The sequence below is a fragment of the Zea mays genome, chromosome 2 (genome assembly GCF_902167145.1).
Source record: "Zea mays cultivar B73 chromosome 2, Zm-B73-REFERENCE-NAM-5.0, whole genome shotgun sequence".
In the NCBI taxonomy this organism is placed as follows: domain Eukaryota; kingdom Viridiplantae; phylum Streptophyta; class Magnoliopsida; order Poales; family Poaceae; genus Zea; species Zea mays.
Window position 1 is genome coordinate 231,725,784 of NC_050097.1, and position 13,349 is coordinate 231,739,132.

General features: G+C 48.8%; 2 protein-coding genes across 3 annotated transcripts; one reads left to right on the forward strand and one right to left on the reverse strand.

Annotated features, from left to right (window-relative positions):
• The first annotated feature begins 1,660 nt into the window (after nt 1-1,660).
• On the forward strand, nt 1,661-3,243 carry LOC107546781 (KDEL-tailed cysteine endopeptidase CEP1). The gene is made up of 4 exons (NM_001322986.1): nt 1,661-2,206; nt 2,312-2,547; nt 2,624-2,764; nt 2,862-3,243. Exons 1-4 carry the CDS (start codon nt 1,726-1,728, stop codon nt 3,156-3,158), a joined length of 1,155 nt encoding a protein of 384 aa, NP_001309915.1. The 5' UTR covers nt 1,661-1,725; the 3' UTR covers nt 3,159-3,243.
• Nucleotides 3,244-3,885: 642 nt separating this feature from the next.
• Nucleotides 3,886-7,158, reverse strand: LOC100125640 (uncharacterized). 2 transcript variants are annotated; one of them, XM_008668764.4, is made up of 4 exons: nt 6,413-7,158; nt 6,123-6,326; nt 5,328-5,637; nt 3,886-4,636 (listed from the first exon to the last, which is right to left on the reverse strand). In XM_008668764.4, the coding sequence occupies exons 1-4, from the start codon at nt 6,546-6,548 to the stop codon at nt 4,183-4,185; spliced, it is 1,104 nt and encodes a 367-aa protein (XP_008666986.1). In that variant the 5' UTR covers nt 6,549-7,158; the 3' UTR covers nt 3,886-4,182.
• Nucleotides 7,159-13,349: the final 6,191 nt, after the last annotated feature.

Sequence of the window (13,349 nt, forward strand, 5' to 3'; positions counted from 1 at the left end):
CACCATGGACTTCTCTGTTGGCTGGAGATGGAGCAGGAGCAGGAGCGGGAGCGGTGGAGGCGCCGACGACGCCCGGGCGCAGGCGGCCAGCGCGCTGGCTGGAGATCAGCTAAGCTCCTCACGGCCCGCGACCTCGTCGTTGTGGAGCGGGCGTTGGAGGCGGACTCGCTCCTCCCCGGTCGACGAGGTCCTCGCCGTCGCTGACTTCCTCCTCGCATCCCAGTCCATGGGCCCACATCCACCGCTGCTACGGCGATGGATACCCCGCCGGCCCGCAGCCTCCCATGTGTGGCCACCAGCGCGACGAGTGAGCCTGCCTACCTACCTCCGGGGACGAAACGGTAGCGCTGCAGGAGGGTCCTCTCAACTCTCGGTGGTGCCCAGCGCAGTGGATAGCTGCTGGGACGCCTTGCGGTAGACGCATGTGTGGAGGTTGTCGAGCGCGTCTCGCAGGACGTCGACGATGGTGCCAGGTCGAGGCAGTGGAGCAGGCACCGAGAAGGGGGGAGGGCGTCGTCTCCGGTGGGTGCCATGGTCCCCCACCGCGGATCCGGTGGATCCCGCGGCGCCATGGATGACCCTCGTTGGTGACGCTGCGGCAGACCGAGAGGGAGCGTGCCGAAGCTAGCCGATCCAGAGCTGGGCGTGGATGCTGGAGCCGGTCGGGCGTGTGCATCGACGACGCGAACACAGGGGGGAGGGAGGGAGGAGCGTAGTGGGGGAGCAGAGCTGGAGAAGAAGGGCAGCTCGTGTTGGCCATCGAGGTGTCCTCCCGGAGAGAGGGAGACGGGATGGGCGACGACGGCGTTCGGGTCAGCTCCGGAGAGGATGCAGGAGCGACGCAGCGTGCCCCTTCGAGGTCATCATGCGGCGCCGTGGTGAGGGCCGGGGTAGAGGAGCCCGCGAGGTTGGAGGAGACCTGCATAGGATGCCAGAGCCGTGCAGATGGCGGCGTGGGGGAGACGCGGCGGGGTCGGAGCTGGTGCTTGCGCGGGGCCAGGGCGTCGGCGGCGGGATCGGAGCGGGGCAGTTAGGTGAGAGAGGGGCGTGGGGAGGAGGGATGGATCTGGGGAGCCGGTGCTCGCGTGAGGCGTGGGCATCTTTCGGCGTTGGTTGTTGTAGGTTGCATCCGACGGACGATGAAAACAGAGTCATGGATGGACGGTTGAGATTATTGGAAGGCAGAACGAGAAAAGGCATGCTACCTTAGAGTTTTAATAAGTAGTATAGATATTGTAGACTGCTCGTAGAGTGGAGTTTGAAAAATAAAAGATGAGGTGGGAGATAGAATGGGTAAAGCTACTGCAGATAGTTTAACAAGTTAATATGACCTGATGAGGATGAAGCCGGATACTCCTGTTTGTTTTACATTTTGGTAGATTTTTCCCGGCCGGCGCTCAGTCATACATCTTCCTTCCAATCATAGGCATATCAGCATATGCACGCCTTATCCTGTTAGAAACCGGCAACCATTTTCCTTGCATTAAATTCATTCCTGAACTTATCCCTATAGCAGAGAAAGTTCTTCTCTTCCTTCCCGCCATCTCCTACCGCCGCCCATCATCCTCAAACGGCCGCGTAATAGATCGAGCCTCCCTCACTACACTGGTCGCCTGTTTATATATACAGCACACACATGCTCATGGCTAGATAGATTGCATGCACGCACATGATCCATGTCGCAGTTGGCCTGAACTGACTAGCTAGCTACTCACACACCGCACAATGTCGAGGTGCCTGGTGCTGGCTGCGGTGTTGCTCGCCGCGCTCGCACTGGCTCCGGCGGCGCGGGGCATCCCGTTCAGCGAGCGGGACCTGGCGTCGGAGGAGAGCCTGCGAGCGCTGTACGAGCGGTGGCGCAGCCACTACCACAGGGTGTCGCCGCGGGACGGGGACGACAAGCAGCAGCAGGCGCGCCGGTTCAACGTGTTCAAGGAGAACGCGCGGTACGTCCACGAGGCGAACAGGAAGGACGGCCGGCCGTTCCGGCTGGCGCTGAACAAGTTCGCGGACATGACCACGGACGAGTTCCGGCGCACGTACGCTGGCTCCCGGACGCGCCACCACCGCGCCCAGCTGGGCGAGGCGAGGAGCTTCGCGCACGCGCAGCATGGCCGGGGCGGGAGCGGGACGACGAACCTGCCGCCCGCGGTCGACTGGCGGCTCCGCGGCGCGGTCACCGGCGTCAAGGACCAAGGCCAGTGCGGTGAGCAAGGCTAGCTGCTTGTCTGTGTGTGTGAGCGTGTGTGTGTCATCACAATTCACAACTTACAGATGGTATCTTTGTATGCATGGACACTCGTTGTTGAAGGGAGCTGCTGGGCGTTCTCGGCCATCGCGGCCGTGGAGGGCGTCAACAAGATCATGACCGGGAAGCTGGTGTCCCTGTCGGAGCAGGAGCTCGTGGACTGCGACGACGTGGACAACCAAGGCTGCGACGGCGGCCTCATGGACTACGCGTTCCAGTACATCCAGAGGAACGGAGGCGTCACCACCGAGTCCAACTACCCGTACCTTGCCGAGCAGAGGAGCTGTAACAAGGCCAAAGTACACGCGGCTAGAACCAAAATCACGTACACGTCTAAGATTAATCTAAACTACTATGTAACATATCGCTGTGCAGGAACGGTCCCATGACGTGACCATAGATGGATACGAGGACGTCCCTGCTAACAACGAAGACGCTCTCCAGAAAGCCGTCGCGAGCCAGCCAGTGGCCGTTGCAATCGAGGCTAGCGGCCAAGATTTCCAGTTCTACTCAGAGGTATATGTTACGTACGTAATTTGATGGAATAATCTGCTTTTACTTAACAAAATAAAAATTTTGTATGCTCGGTGTGCCTGCTCTGCTCTGCTCTCAGGGCGTCTTCACCGGAAGCTGCGGCACGGACCTAGACCACGGGGTCGCCGCCGTTGGGTACGGCACCACTGGAGACGGCACCAAGTACTGGACAGTGAAGAACTCGTGGGGCGAGGACTGGGGCGAGAGGGGCTACATCAGAATGCAGCGAGGCGTGCCGGACTCCCGAGGGCTGTGCGGCATCGCGATGGAGCCGTCTTACCCGACCAAAAAACCGGCAGGGCATGGCGGCGGCATCGTACAAGATCTCGGCCAGGAGCTTCATCAGGCTGACGGCGGCCGCGCATCCTACTACTGAAAGAGCAGCGTTACCATGTTCCGTTGTGTTATGCGGAATGCAATGTTAATGTTACTCTCAAGGAATTGGACCAAATCAATCTAATGAACTGATGATAATAAGAACTGATTTACCTGATCACCTCCTTGTTACAAGGGCACACCTTGGGCTTGAGATCTTAGTTCTATATATCTTCTTAATATATCGATGTGCAGTGCAGTTCTCATGCGCGTTTGTTAAAACAAGTTATGTGCTAAGGTACTACTCAAAATTCCCTTGCATTATGGCTAAAAACGAAATAAACACAGGGATGAATAAAGACATACCACAAGATTTTTTTATATGTAACCTGCAATACAGAGATTTTTTATTTTATCTTAAAGAAGCTAAACGTTGGAAGCAATTAGAACAGGATGTGCCGCGCCCGCGGGATACAGGAACTGGCTCCGCATCACCTTCGTAGTCGAATCAACACTTCTCTAGAATCAGCTAAGGACAATATGAGGACACATGTATATCTCAGATGAACTTCAAGTATCGTGATTCAGTATGCATTCACAATTTAATGGAGCTCAAGCAAGATTTGTGCTCCCTCGATTTGTACTCCCTCCTCCGTTCTTTTTTATTTATCTATTGCGGTTTAGTTCAAAAATGAACTAACAGGCGACAAATATTCGAGAACGGAGGCAGTATCAAGCATTCAAGAGTATAGCACTTGAAAAGCCTGAAAAAAATACAGCCTCGACAATTTAAAGAAATCTCGCTTCAATGGAAATCAGAAGTGCCTAATATTCATAAATACCTCCAAGTTAGAACAAACCCACGTCTCAGATTGGAACTCAAATCCTTCACAGGTAAGAAGGAAAGAAATTATTAGAACACCCATCTGAATGAACCGAAAATGAAAGGCGACATGACGTGAACATATAACAGCTCTAAAACAGGAGTTACAAGACTCGACTGAAAACCTAGTATCAGCAAACTCAGGACATCAACATGGCTTCAGTTATTTTGTGGTCCCAACAAAGACCAGCCTGATGAACACTCAGTGGAGTGTTGGGACGGTCTGAGAATTCGCCATCCTCGCCATGAGATAGCTACTGTTACTCGTGTGATTCTCTGCTGGCACTGTGTTGCTGCTAGACATTTGTAGGACTCCGGTTGGAGGACGCAAGTCACGAGTCGAAGTCCAATGGTCAGTTAAGATGTCTGCGGATGCTGACTGGCAACTCTTGCCCTTGAACACCTCGCCCAGAGGTCCGTCGTCAATTGTTTCCCTCGAGACTAGCAGCTGACCATCCTGAGACTTGTTAACGTTTTCTGCTGAGCTGCCGGCTCCATGCACAAGATACAGCTGATCATGTTCGTGCTGCATGGCCACCGGTGAAAATGCAACTTTGGCTTGGTTTGGGGAAGAATGTGATGATGAGAAGTCAAAGGAGTCCATGGAAGTGGATACAGAGAACTGGTCACCTAGATTCTGCTTATCCAGCAAATTCCTGCAAACCAGAGTCAACATTTCAAGTTCATGGAAGGAAAAGGAAACACTGTCCTGTTTTTCTTTCACTGCTGACTATAGTAAGTCGTCAAAATTTGAAAGGGTCATCATGAACAGAATTCACCTATCTCTAAAGTTTGTACTGACATAAGTACCATATCATTTCAGTTATTTATAGTGCTTCCTACTGCCTTTCTTTGCACATGCTTACCATAATTGTTTGAACAAACAAACATAATAATAAAATCTTATATATAGGAATGGGCACGGGGCAAAAGATGGAATGCATCAATGACAGGTTACATGAAGAAATCACTGACCAGTTGAAAGAAATCAAGAACAAAATTTTCAACTATGAATGGCTATGGACAAAATTTCAATGTCTAAAGGATATAACATTTTCAATGTTTTGGTACGTCCTGAACCCTGACTGCTAGACTGGCACATGTATCAACCATAGATTGTCATTTATGTTGAGAAAATATAGTGTGCTGGTGCCCCTCCCACTTCCTATCTCTTTCTGCCTCTTATGGCAGATTTTGGTCTTCTTTAGACTTTTTTACTTCTTTTAATATATGATGCACAGTTCTCCTGCGTGTTCGAGAAAAAAATGTTGAGAAAATAAAAATTCACAAACTTAAGTGGCAGAAATGAGTATAACAATGCAGGATCAGACGATCAGGTGACTTCACCTGTTGGACCCTAGTGAGAATGGATCAGTCACATTAGCAGCTGAGCTTTTGCCCTGCTGCTGCCAAGCAACAGCATGGCTGTGCAACAATGAACCACCAGAAACAGCCATGGTTGGATCTGCAGTGGTCGGTGTTGCCTTTCGGCCTTCCACATGCTTTCTTGAACGGTGGCAACCACGTTTTATGTGTCGCTCACAGTATTTTTGGTCCCCGACAGCATCTCTAGAGCACCGCCACTTCTTGCCATCTGTGCGGCGGCATCTTCCTGGTTCTGCATCAGCAGAGCCGGAACGAAATGGTGCCCATCCCACTGCAAAAGAGTCCCCATTACAAATGAGAATGCAATAAACAACCCCCAAAATGTGTTAGTATAACAGTATCCCAGCAACAACAAAAACCTCAGATCATCAAGTGGCCAAGTTTGCATTTGGATGTGCTTATATTACAACAGACTAATGATGATAAGTTGACAACTCTGAATCTTGTTCCACAAGAGATAAGGAACAACAAGATCCCAATGCAACAAGTGCTTTATATCTAAATCATGTCTCTAACACTAGTAAATCATTGAGACTGTTATTATGCGCAGGCTTGTTACTTTCCAATGTGTCTCATTAAACAAACTGATGACAACACTCATATCCTAGATAAAGCCAAAACAAGAAACAGAGCACTGGATCAACAGTAAATCTACACCTAGCTGACCATTTTACTTGCTCAGTTTTAGGTCTTACTTTCACTATCCTTATATTCAGGTATTGACAAAAATAAACGAAAGGTAGAGAGGAGAGTTACATGAGCTGGAGCCAAGGCTGCTCCATGGATTGAGGCTTCTTTTGATAGGGAGGAGCAAGCTGGACGGCACAGGGGCATTCACAGCGAAGTGCTTGTAGATCAGGGCCTGGTGCTCCAGCTCCATCCACTGCGTCGGAGTGAAGGGCCTCCTCACCCTCGACAACACACCCTGCATCTTGCTGGCACCTGAGCACAGACCCAACCCTTCATCACAAGAACACCATCAGTAACAAGAACGAATACTGAAATGGTCAGGACACGGGAAGCAAGAACAGTAGGGGGAACAGTACCCGTGACCAATGGCCTCCTAGTTCCCACACATGCAAGATTTAAGGAAGCAGCACCAATCAGTGACCCCTTTAGCTTTTTTTCGGGTGAAGTATGTGCATAGAGGATAAAGATTGCATCTTTATGGCCAGGACACATACAGGGCTTGCGAAAGCAAAAAGGCAGGGGGGATAATAATGAACATGCGCCACTTTTGCCCGTGACAAGACACCAAAGGCACGGGCTTTTGCAGAGGAGGGGATGCCATGGTCATGGCCGTGACCCATGAGCAAGCAATCAATCACAGCTGGGATCAGCTCAGACAGAGGCACAGAGCACTGCCCCCACAAATGCAACAGTATCTTCGCCACGGAAAAACTGAAAGGAAAATGAAAAGGAGAGGAAAAGGAGAAAAGATCTGCAACATCTCACCTGCTACGCCATTGGAGGAGAAGCTGAGCATCTGCGCTCCACCGGAGCGGGTGGCGGTAGCGGATCCGTGAAACGGGCAAGACGGCGGCGGCGGCGGCGCCCTTGCCGCCGCACCTAAGAACACATCTCGGCCTCCTTCCATTGCTCCCGGAGATGCGCGGAGGCAACAGTCACGAAGGATTGGGTACGATGCCGTGCTGGTGGATGGGATTCATGGTGGAGAGCGGCGGAGGTGATGGCTGCGGGTGGGCAGGCTGGCTTGCTGCTTCGGGGGAGCAGGGGAAGGGGAGATGGCCAGATGGGGGAACGGAGGAAGCAAAAGCAATTGAATGCCCACAGCCCCACACCTGTTGGCTGTTCTGGACAACAGAACAAAATTATAGCTTGCCCCTGACTCTGTTTCCACACTCTTTTCCTCTAATCTTGAAACGGCCTAGATTTGGCTACTTGTGTTAACAGGAAATGAGCAAGAATAAGGCCTTGTTTGTTTTAGATTATAATCTCTTCGGATTATATAATCTAGCGCAAATAATCTATTAGGTAAACAAACAACTAGATTATGGGTTAGATTATGATAATCTGAAGCCTAGATTATGATAATCTCATAATCTCCCCAAGAGTAGTTTATTTGAGATTATTTTGGTAAAAGCCCACTACTCATGGTTATGTAAATAGAAATTACAATATATGTCATCCTTCTTTTCTCACCTCAAGTAAACAAACAAGGGTATTGTTGTCTTTGTGAATAATCTACATTTGTATAATCTAAACTACCAAACAACTACATGTAGATTATAATATATCTAGATTATAATCTGGATTATATAATTTAGATTATAATCTAGATTATATAATCTATAAGCTGAAACAAATAGGCCCTAAGGCCATGTTTGTTTCAGATTATAATCTCTCCGGATTATATAATCTAGCGCAAATAATCCATTAGGTAAACAAACAACTAGATTATGGGTTAGATTATGATAATATGAAGCCTAGATTACGATAATCTCATAATCTCCCCAAGAGTAGCTTATTTGAGATTATTTTGGTAAAAGACCCACTACCCATGGTTATGTAAATAGAAATTACAATATATGTCATCCTTCTTTTCTCACCTCAAGTAAACAAACAAGGGTATTGTTGTCTTTGTGAATAATCTACATTTGTATAATCTAAACTACCAAACAACTACATGTAGATTATAATATATCTAGATTATAATCTGGATTATATAATTTAGATTAAAATCTAGATTATATAATCTATAAGCTGAAACAAATAGGCTCTAAATAATGGAGCTCGATGAACTAATACACTTGCTCTTGTAAGTAAGGATAAAAGATGGACTTTATAGGGGGAACACATCACGGCCTCCTTCCATTGCTCATGTGATTCACGGGGAAGAAGAAATTAATGCCTTGGCTACAAATTTCTACAAAAAAATGTTTGGTTATTCTGAGATTTCTCATATTTCTACGAGAAATATGGAGATGAACGAATTAGGCCTAGTTTGTGTACTTTAGTATTGACCTTAATCCACATGTATTGAGGTGAATTGGGGTATAACTAAAACTAATACACTTCAATCCACCTCAGCCCATGTGAATTAAGGTCAATATCAGAGTACCCAAACAAAGTCTTAAGGGTTAAATATAGGGTTTTTCTTACTTCTCCTTTTGTGAAAAAGGAAATTAAAAAGGTTATTTTTTTCTTTAAAGCACAATAGTGCTCCTAGACCTGATGGCATGCTGGCGTAATTCTTTTAAGACTTTTGGGAGCTTATTTATAGGGATTTTATTTGCCATATTTGAAGATTTCTATAGGGGTGTGTTACCTATTGAAAGATTAAATTATGGGGTTCTGACTTTGCTTCCAAATTCTAATAATGCTAATGATTTGAAAAACTACAGACCCATTTCTCTTGAATGTTTGCTATAAAATCATTACAAAAACCTTAAACGATAGGTTGGACTCCTGCATAACTAGACTTTGAAAATATTATGACAAAAGAAAAAGGCAGAGTAGGGTGATGTTTAGAGTGTACTTTGAAAAGGCTTATGACAAGGTTAGTTGGAAATTTTTTCACCAAATGTTAGAGAAAAAAAGGTTTTGGAGATAAATTTTGTGATTGCGTTTTGAATACGGTTAAGGTTGACAAAGTTGCCATTAAAACCAATGATGTTACTGTCCTTACTTCTGTACCCATAACGGTGTCAGACAAGGGGACCCCTTCTCCCCTCTTATTTTCAATATTCCTGCTGATGGCTTATCCTATTTAGTGAAAATATGTTGGTGACACTTTTTTTACTTCATGATGACTTAGAGATGGCAAGAAACTTGAAATGTATCCTTATTTATTTGAACAAATGCTTGGGTTGAAAACAAATTTTCAGAAAGTGAGGTATTTTTGTTTTGGAGATGTTGTGCAGTTTAAGGATTGATATTCTAGTAATTTTACTTGTCCAATTAGCAATCTCCAAATGAAATGCTTAGAAGTTCCAATTGATCACAAGAAGCTTAGCAAAACTCAGTGGTCTTCTACTGAAGATAAAATTGATAAAGGTTAGGGGTGTGGAAAAGTAGATTTCTCAGTATGGGGGAGGGTGACCTTGATCAACAATAGACTTTTTAATGTACCCATGTACATGTTGTCTTTCTAATTTCCCACTAAACTTGTTATTAAGAAGTTGGATATTTTTAGAAAGAGGTTGATGTGATAGGGTGGGAATATTTCAAGAAAGTATTAGACAGAGAAAACGAGAGAGATGGTGGAGGCAGAAAGCAAGCAAATAAAAAAGATGGCAAAAGAGGTGATTAGTCCATGGTTTGGCTGGATGCTGGTTTCCAAAAGATTTTTGGGATGAAAATATGTGTGTTAAAGTGGCCTGGTTGTGTGGTTAGTTTGGGTGATCACATCGTTTCTATGTGTCTTTTGCTTTCGCCTTTGATCGTTTAACTTCTGCTTGGTTCATGTAAGACATTTTAGGTAGTTATCTTTTAGTTTGGCAGTTAGTCTGTTATCGTCTTGTCTATGTGGTGGTAGATCATGGTTTGTGATTCCCTAATTTGTTGTTTGTAAAGATGAAGAGGTTGGGTGAGACCTCGGTGAAGTTTCATAATGACTCTGAACTGGTTGTAAGTCAGTTGCCTATTTCATTATGAAATAGAGGGCTATGCCCCTCTGTCAAAAAATAATAAGTCCATGTTTGGAATGCGGATTTCCCCCCTTATTCCTACATTTTACCTATACAATAAATTATGTGAAAATTTATATAACTCCTATGAAATTCGTGCATTACTCTATTTCCCTCCATGATTAGAGGGGATTAAGGATAAAAGGAACTAAGTCTTCCCTCATTCTCCTTCAATTCCGGAGGGGATTTGAGTTTCCAAACTAGCCCTTATAACCCCTAAGAGCAAGTATAATAAGGCTAACTATACAGGCTCCAAACAACTCCATGTCGCTAAAATCCTGTGACAGGGTGAGAATACAAGAGAGAGAAAAAAGTGGATGCTTCACGAGGAGCCAGGCTCCAGCGCATTATACGAGGAGCAAGAGTTTTCTGTGGAAGTTAAGACTGGCTCTTTCTTTTTTAGCCAATCCAAATGATTTCTCTCTCCAAATTAGGGGGTGTTTGAATGCACTATAACTAATAGTTAGCTGCTAAAATTAGTTGAATACATCCAAACAGTCCAGCTAATAGTTCAACTACTAGCTATTTTTAACAAATTAGCTAATAGTTAGCTAACTATTTGTTAGCTAGCTAATTCCACTAGAATTTTTTTAGCCAACTAACTATTAGCTCTAGTGCATTCAAACACCCACTTAGAGTCACCTATAAATACCTTACTATATGTATTGGTTTTATTGTTGGCTCTTGATGATATGGCAAGAGAATAAATCCTTCAGTTGGTTATTCTATTAGCCTTGCTCTAAGCCATTGTAGGAGTTGTGATGAGCTATTACACGATCAGTGTGTGCACGCTTCGAGGCAGATCTTGAATGCAGCCAACACTAGGGATTTTCTCGTTTTGAGATCTAAAAAAATCCAGAAGACAACACGCACGACGCACAAGAGACTTGGGAACTCTTCCCTCTCTCGCCCGCTTGTAACCCCTACTACGAGCATTAAGCAATAAGGTGTCGGTAGCGTGAGCCGCACTGAAGACTAGATGTAGGGACATTCTGTCCGAACTAGTATAAATCTTGCGTCCACTGAGCACACCATACAGATCCAGAATGCGTACATACAAATTTACTTGTCGGAGATGGTTCGAAACACCGACAGAAGTCATTTTCTTTCATATTTGATCATTTAACTTCTGCTTGGTTCATGTAAGACAATGTAGGGAGTTATCGGCTTGGATCGTTGATTTGTGTCACATCCGGTTTCAGAAGGCAAACCGAATGTGACCCATATACGTGTTAGGCTCAGAACTCACATACACAGCGATTACATAAATGACTCATCATCACACAGTGCTTCAAATAATCATAAAGAGTAAGTAATATTATTACAGACTTGAGTCAAAACATAATTGTCGGGGACCATAATTAGGGGTACCCTCAAGACGCCTAATTCTCAGCTGGTAACCCCCATCAGCATAAAGCTGCAAAGGCCTGATGGGCACGATTAAGTCGGGGATCAGTCCACACGAGTGACTCGATCGCGCTTCACCCGAGCCTAGCCTCGGCCGAAGGCAGCCGACCTCGAGAGACTTCCGTCTCGCCCGAGGCCCCCTTTTTATGGCGGACACATCACCGGCTTGCCCAAGGCCTTGGCTTCGCTCAGAAGCAACCTTGACTAAATCACCACACCGACTGACCAAATTGCAGGGGCATTTAACGCAAAGGTGGCCTGACACCTCTATCCTGACACGCGCCCCCGGCAGAGCCGAGGTGACCGCCGTCACTCCACCGCTCCACTGGCCAGTCTGACAGAAGGACAGCGCCGCCTGCGCCACTCCGACTGCAGTGCCACTCGACAGAGTGAGTCTGACAGGCAATTAGGCCTTGCCAAAGGCGCCACGGCGAACTCCGCTCCGCCCGACCCCAGGGCTCGGACTCGGGCTAAGACCCGGAAGACGGCGAACTCCGCTCCGCCCGACCCCAGGGCTCGGACTCGGGCTAAGACCCGGAAGACGGCGAACTCCGCTCCGCCCGACCCCAGGGCTCGGACTCGGGCTAAGACCCGGAAGACGGCGAACTCCGCTCCGCCCGACCCCAGGGCTCGGACTCGGGCTAAGACCCGGAAGACGACGAAACTCCGCCTCGCCCGACCCCAGGGCTCGGACTCCGCCCTGGCCTCGGCCGGACGACTTCCGCCTCGCCCGAGCCCCTGGCTCGGGCTCGGCCACGGCAACTGAAGGCAAGACTCAACCTCGGCTTCGGAGGAAACCCCACGTCGCCCTGCCTAGAGCACAGACCGCCACGTCAACAGGAAACGTCATCATCATCCTACCCCGAATCGACTCGGGTCACGGAGAACAAGACCGGCGTCTCGTCCGGCCAGCTCCGCCAGAGGGGCAATGATGGCGCTCCACGAGCTCTATGACGACGGCGGCCCCCAGCTCTCTTACGGCAGCAGGACAACGTCAGCAGGGACTCGACCGCTCCAACAGCTGTCCCTCCATCAGGCTCCGTCGCACCTCCGATAGCCACGACATCACGCCAGCAGGATGCCCAGATCTCTCCGGCTGCCACATCGGCATGTACCTAGGGCACTAGCTCTCCCTCCGCTAGACACGTAGCACTCTGCTACATCCCCATTGTACACCTGGGTCCTCTCCTTACGACTATAAAAGGAAGGACCAGGGCCTTCTCAGAGAAGGTTGGCCGCGCGGGACCGAGGACGGGACAGGCGCTCTCTTGGGGCCGCTCGCTTCCCTCACCCGCGTGGACGCTTGTAACCCCCCTACTGCAAGCGCACCTGACCTGGGCGCGGGACGAACACGAAGGCCGCGGGACTTCCACCTCTCTCACGCTCGGCTCCGGCCGCCTCGCCTCTCCCCCCTCCGAGCTCGCCCACTCGCTCGACCCATCTGGGCTGGGGCACGCAGCACACTCACTCGTCGGCTTAGGGACCCCCCTGTCTCGAAACGCCGACAGTTGGCGCGCCAGGTAGGGGCCTGCTGCGTGCTGACGAATAGCTCCCCGTCAAGCTCCAGATGGGCAGTCTCCAGCAACCTCTCCGGCCCGGGACGGTGCTTCGTTTCGGGGCTCTCGAGTTCATGTCCTTCGACGGCAGCTACGACATGATACTTCTTCCACCGCCGTGCGACCACGACAATGGCGGCCGACAACCCGCCCGCCGGCGGCGGAATCGACGACGTCTACCCCGCGTGGTGGAAAAGCAACATTCGGGCTCGCTCCGTTCTCTCCCCCGCCAACGGAGGAGGAGGCGGGGCCGTCAAGGCCAGACGGGAGGCCGCGCTTCGCCGGCCGTCGAGCGAATCGACGCCCCCGACGCCCCGACGGAAGGCACGCCGGACATCGACCTCGCGTTCAAGACGGAGGCAAGCGCCGTC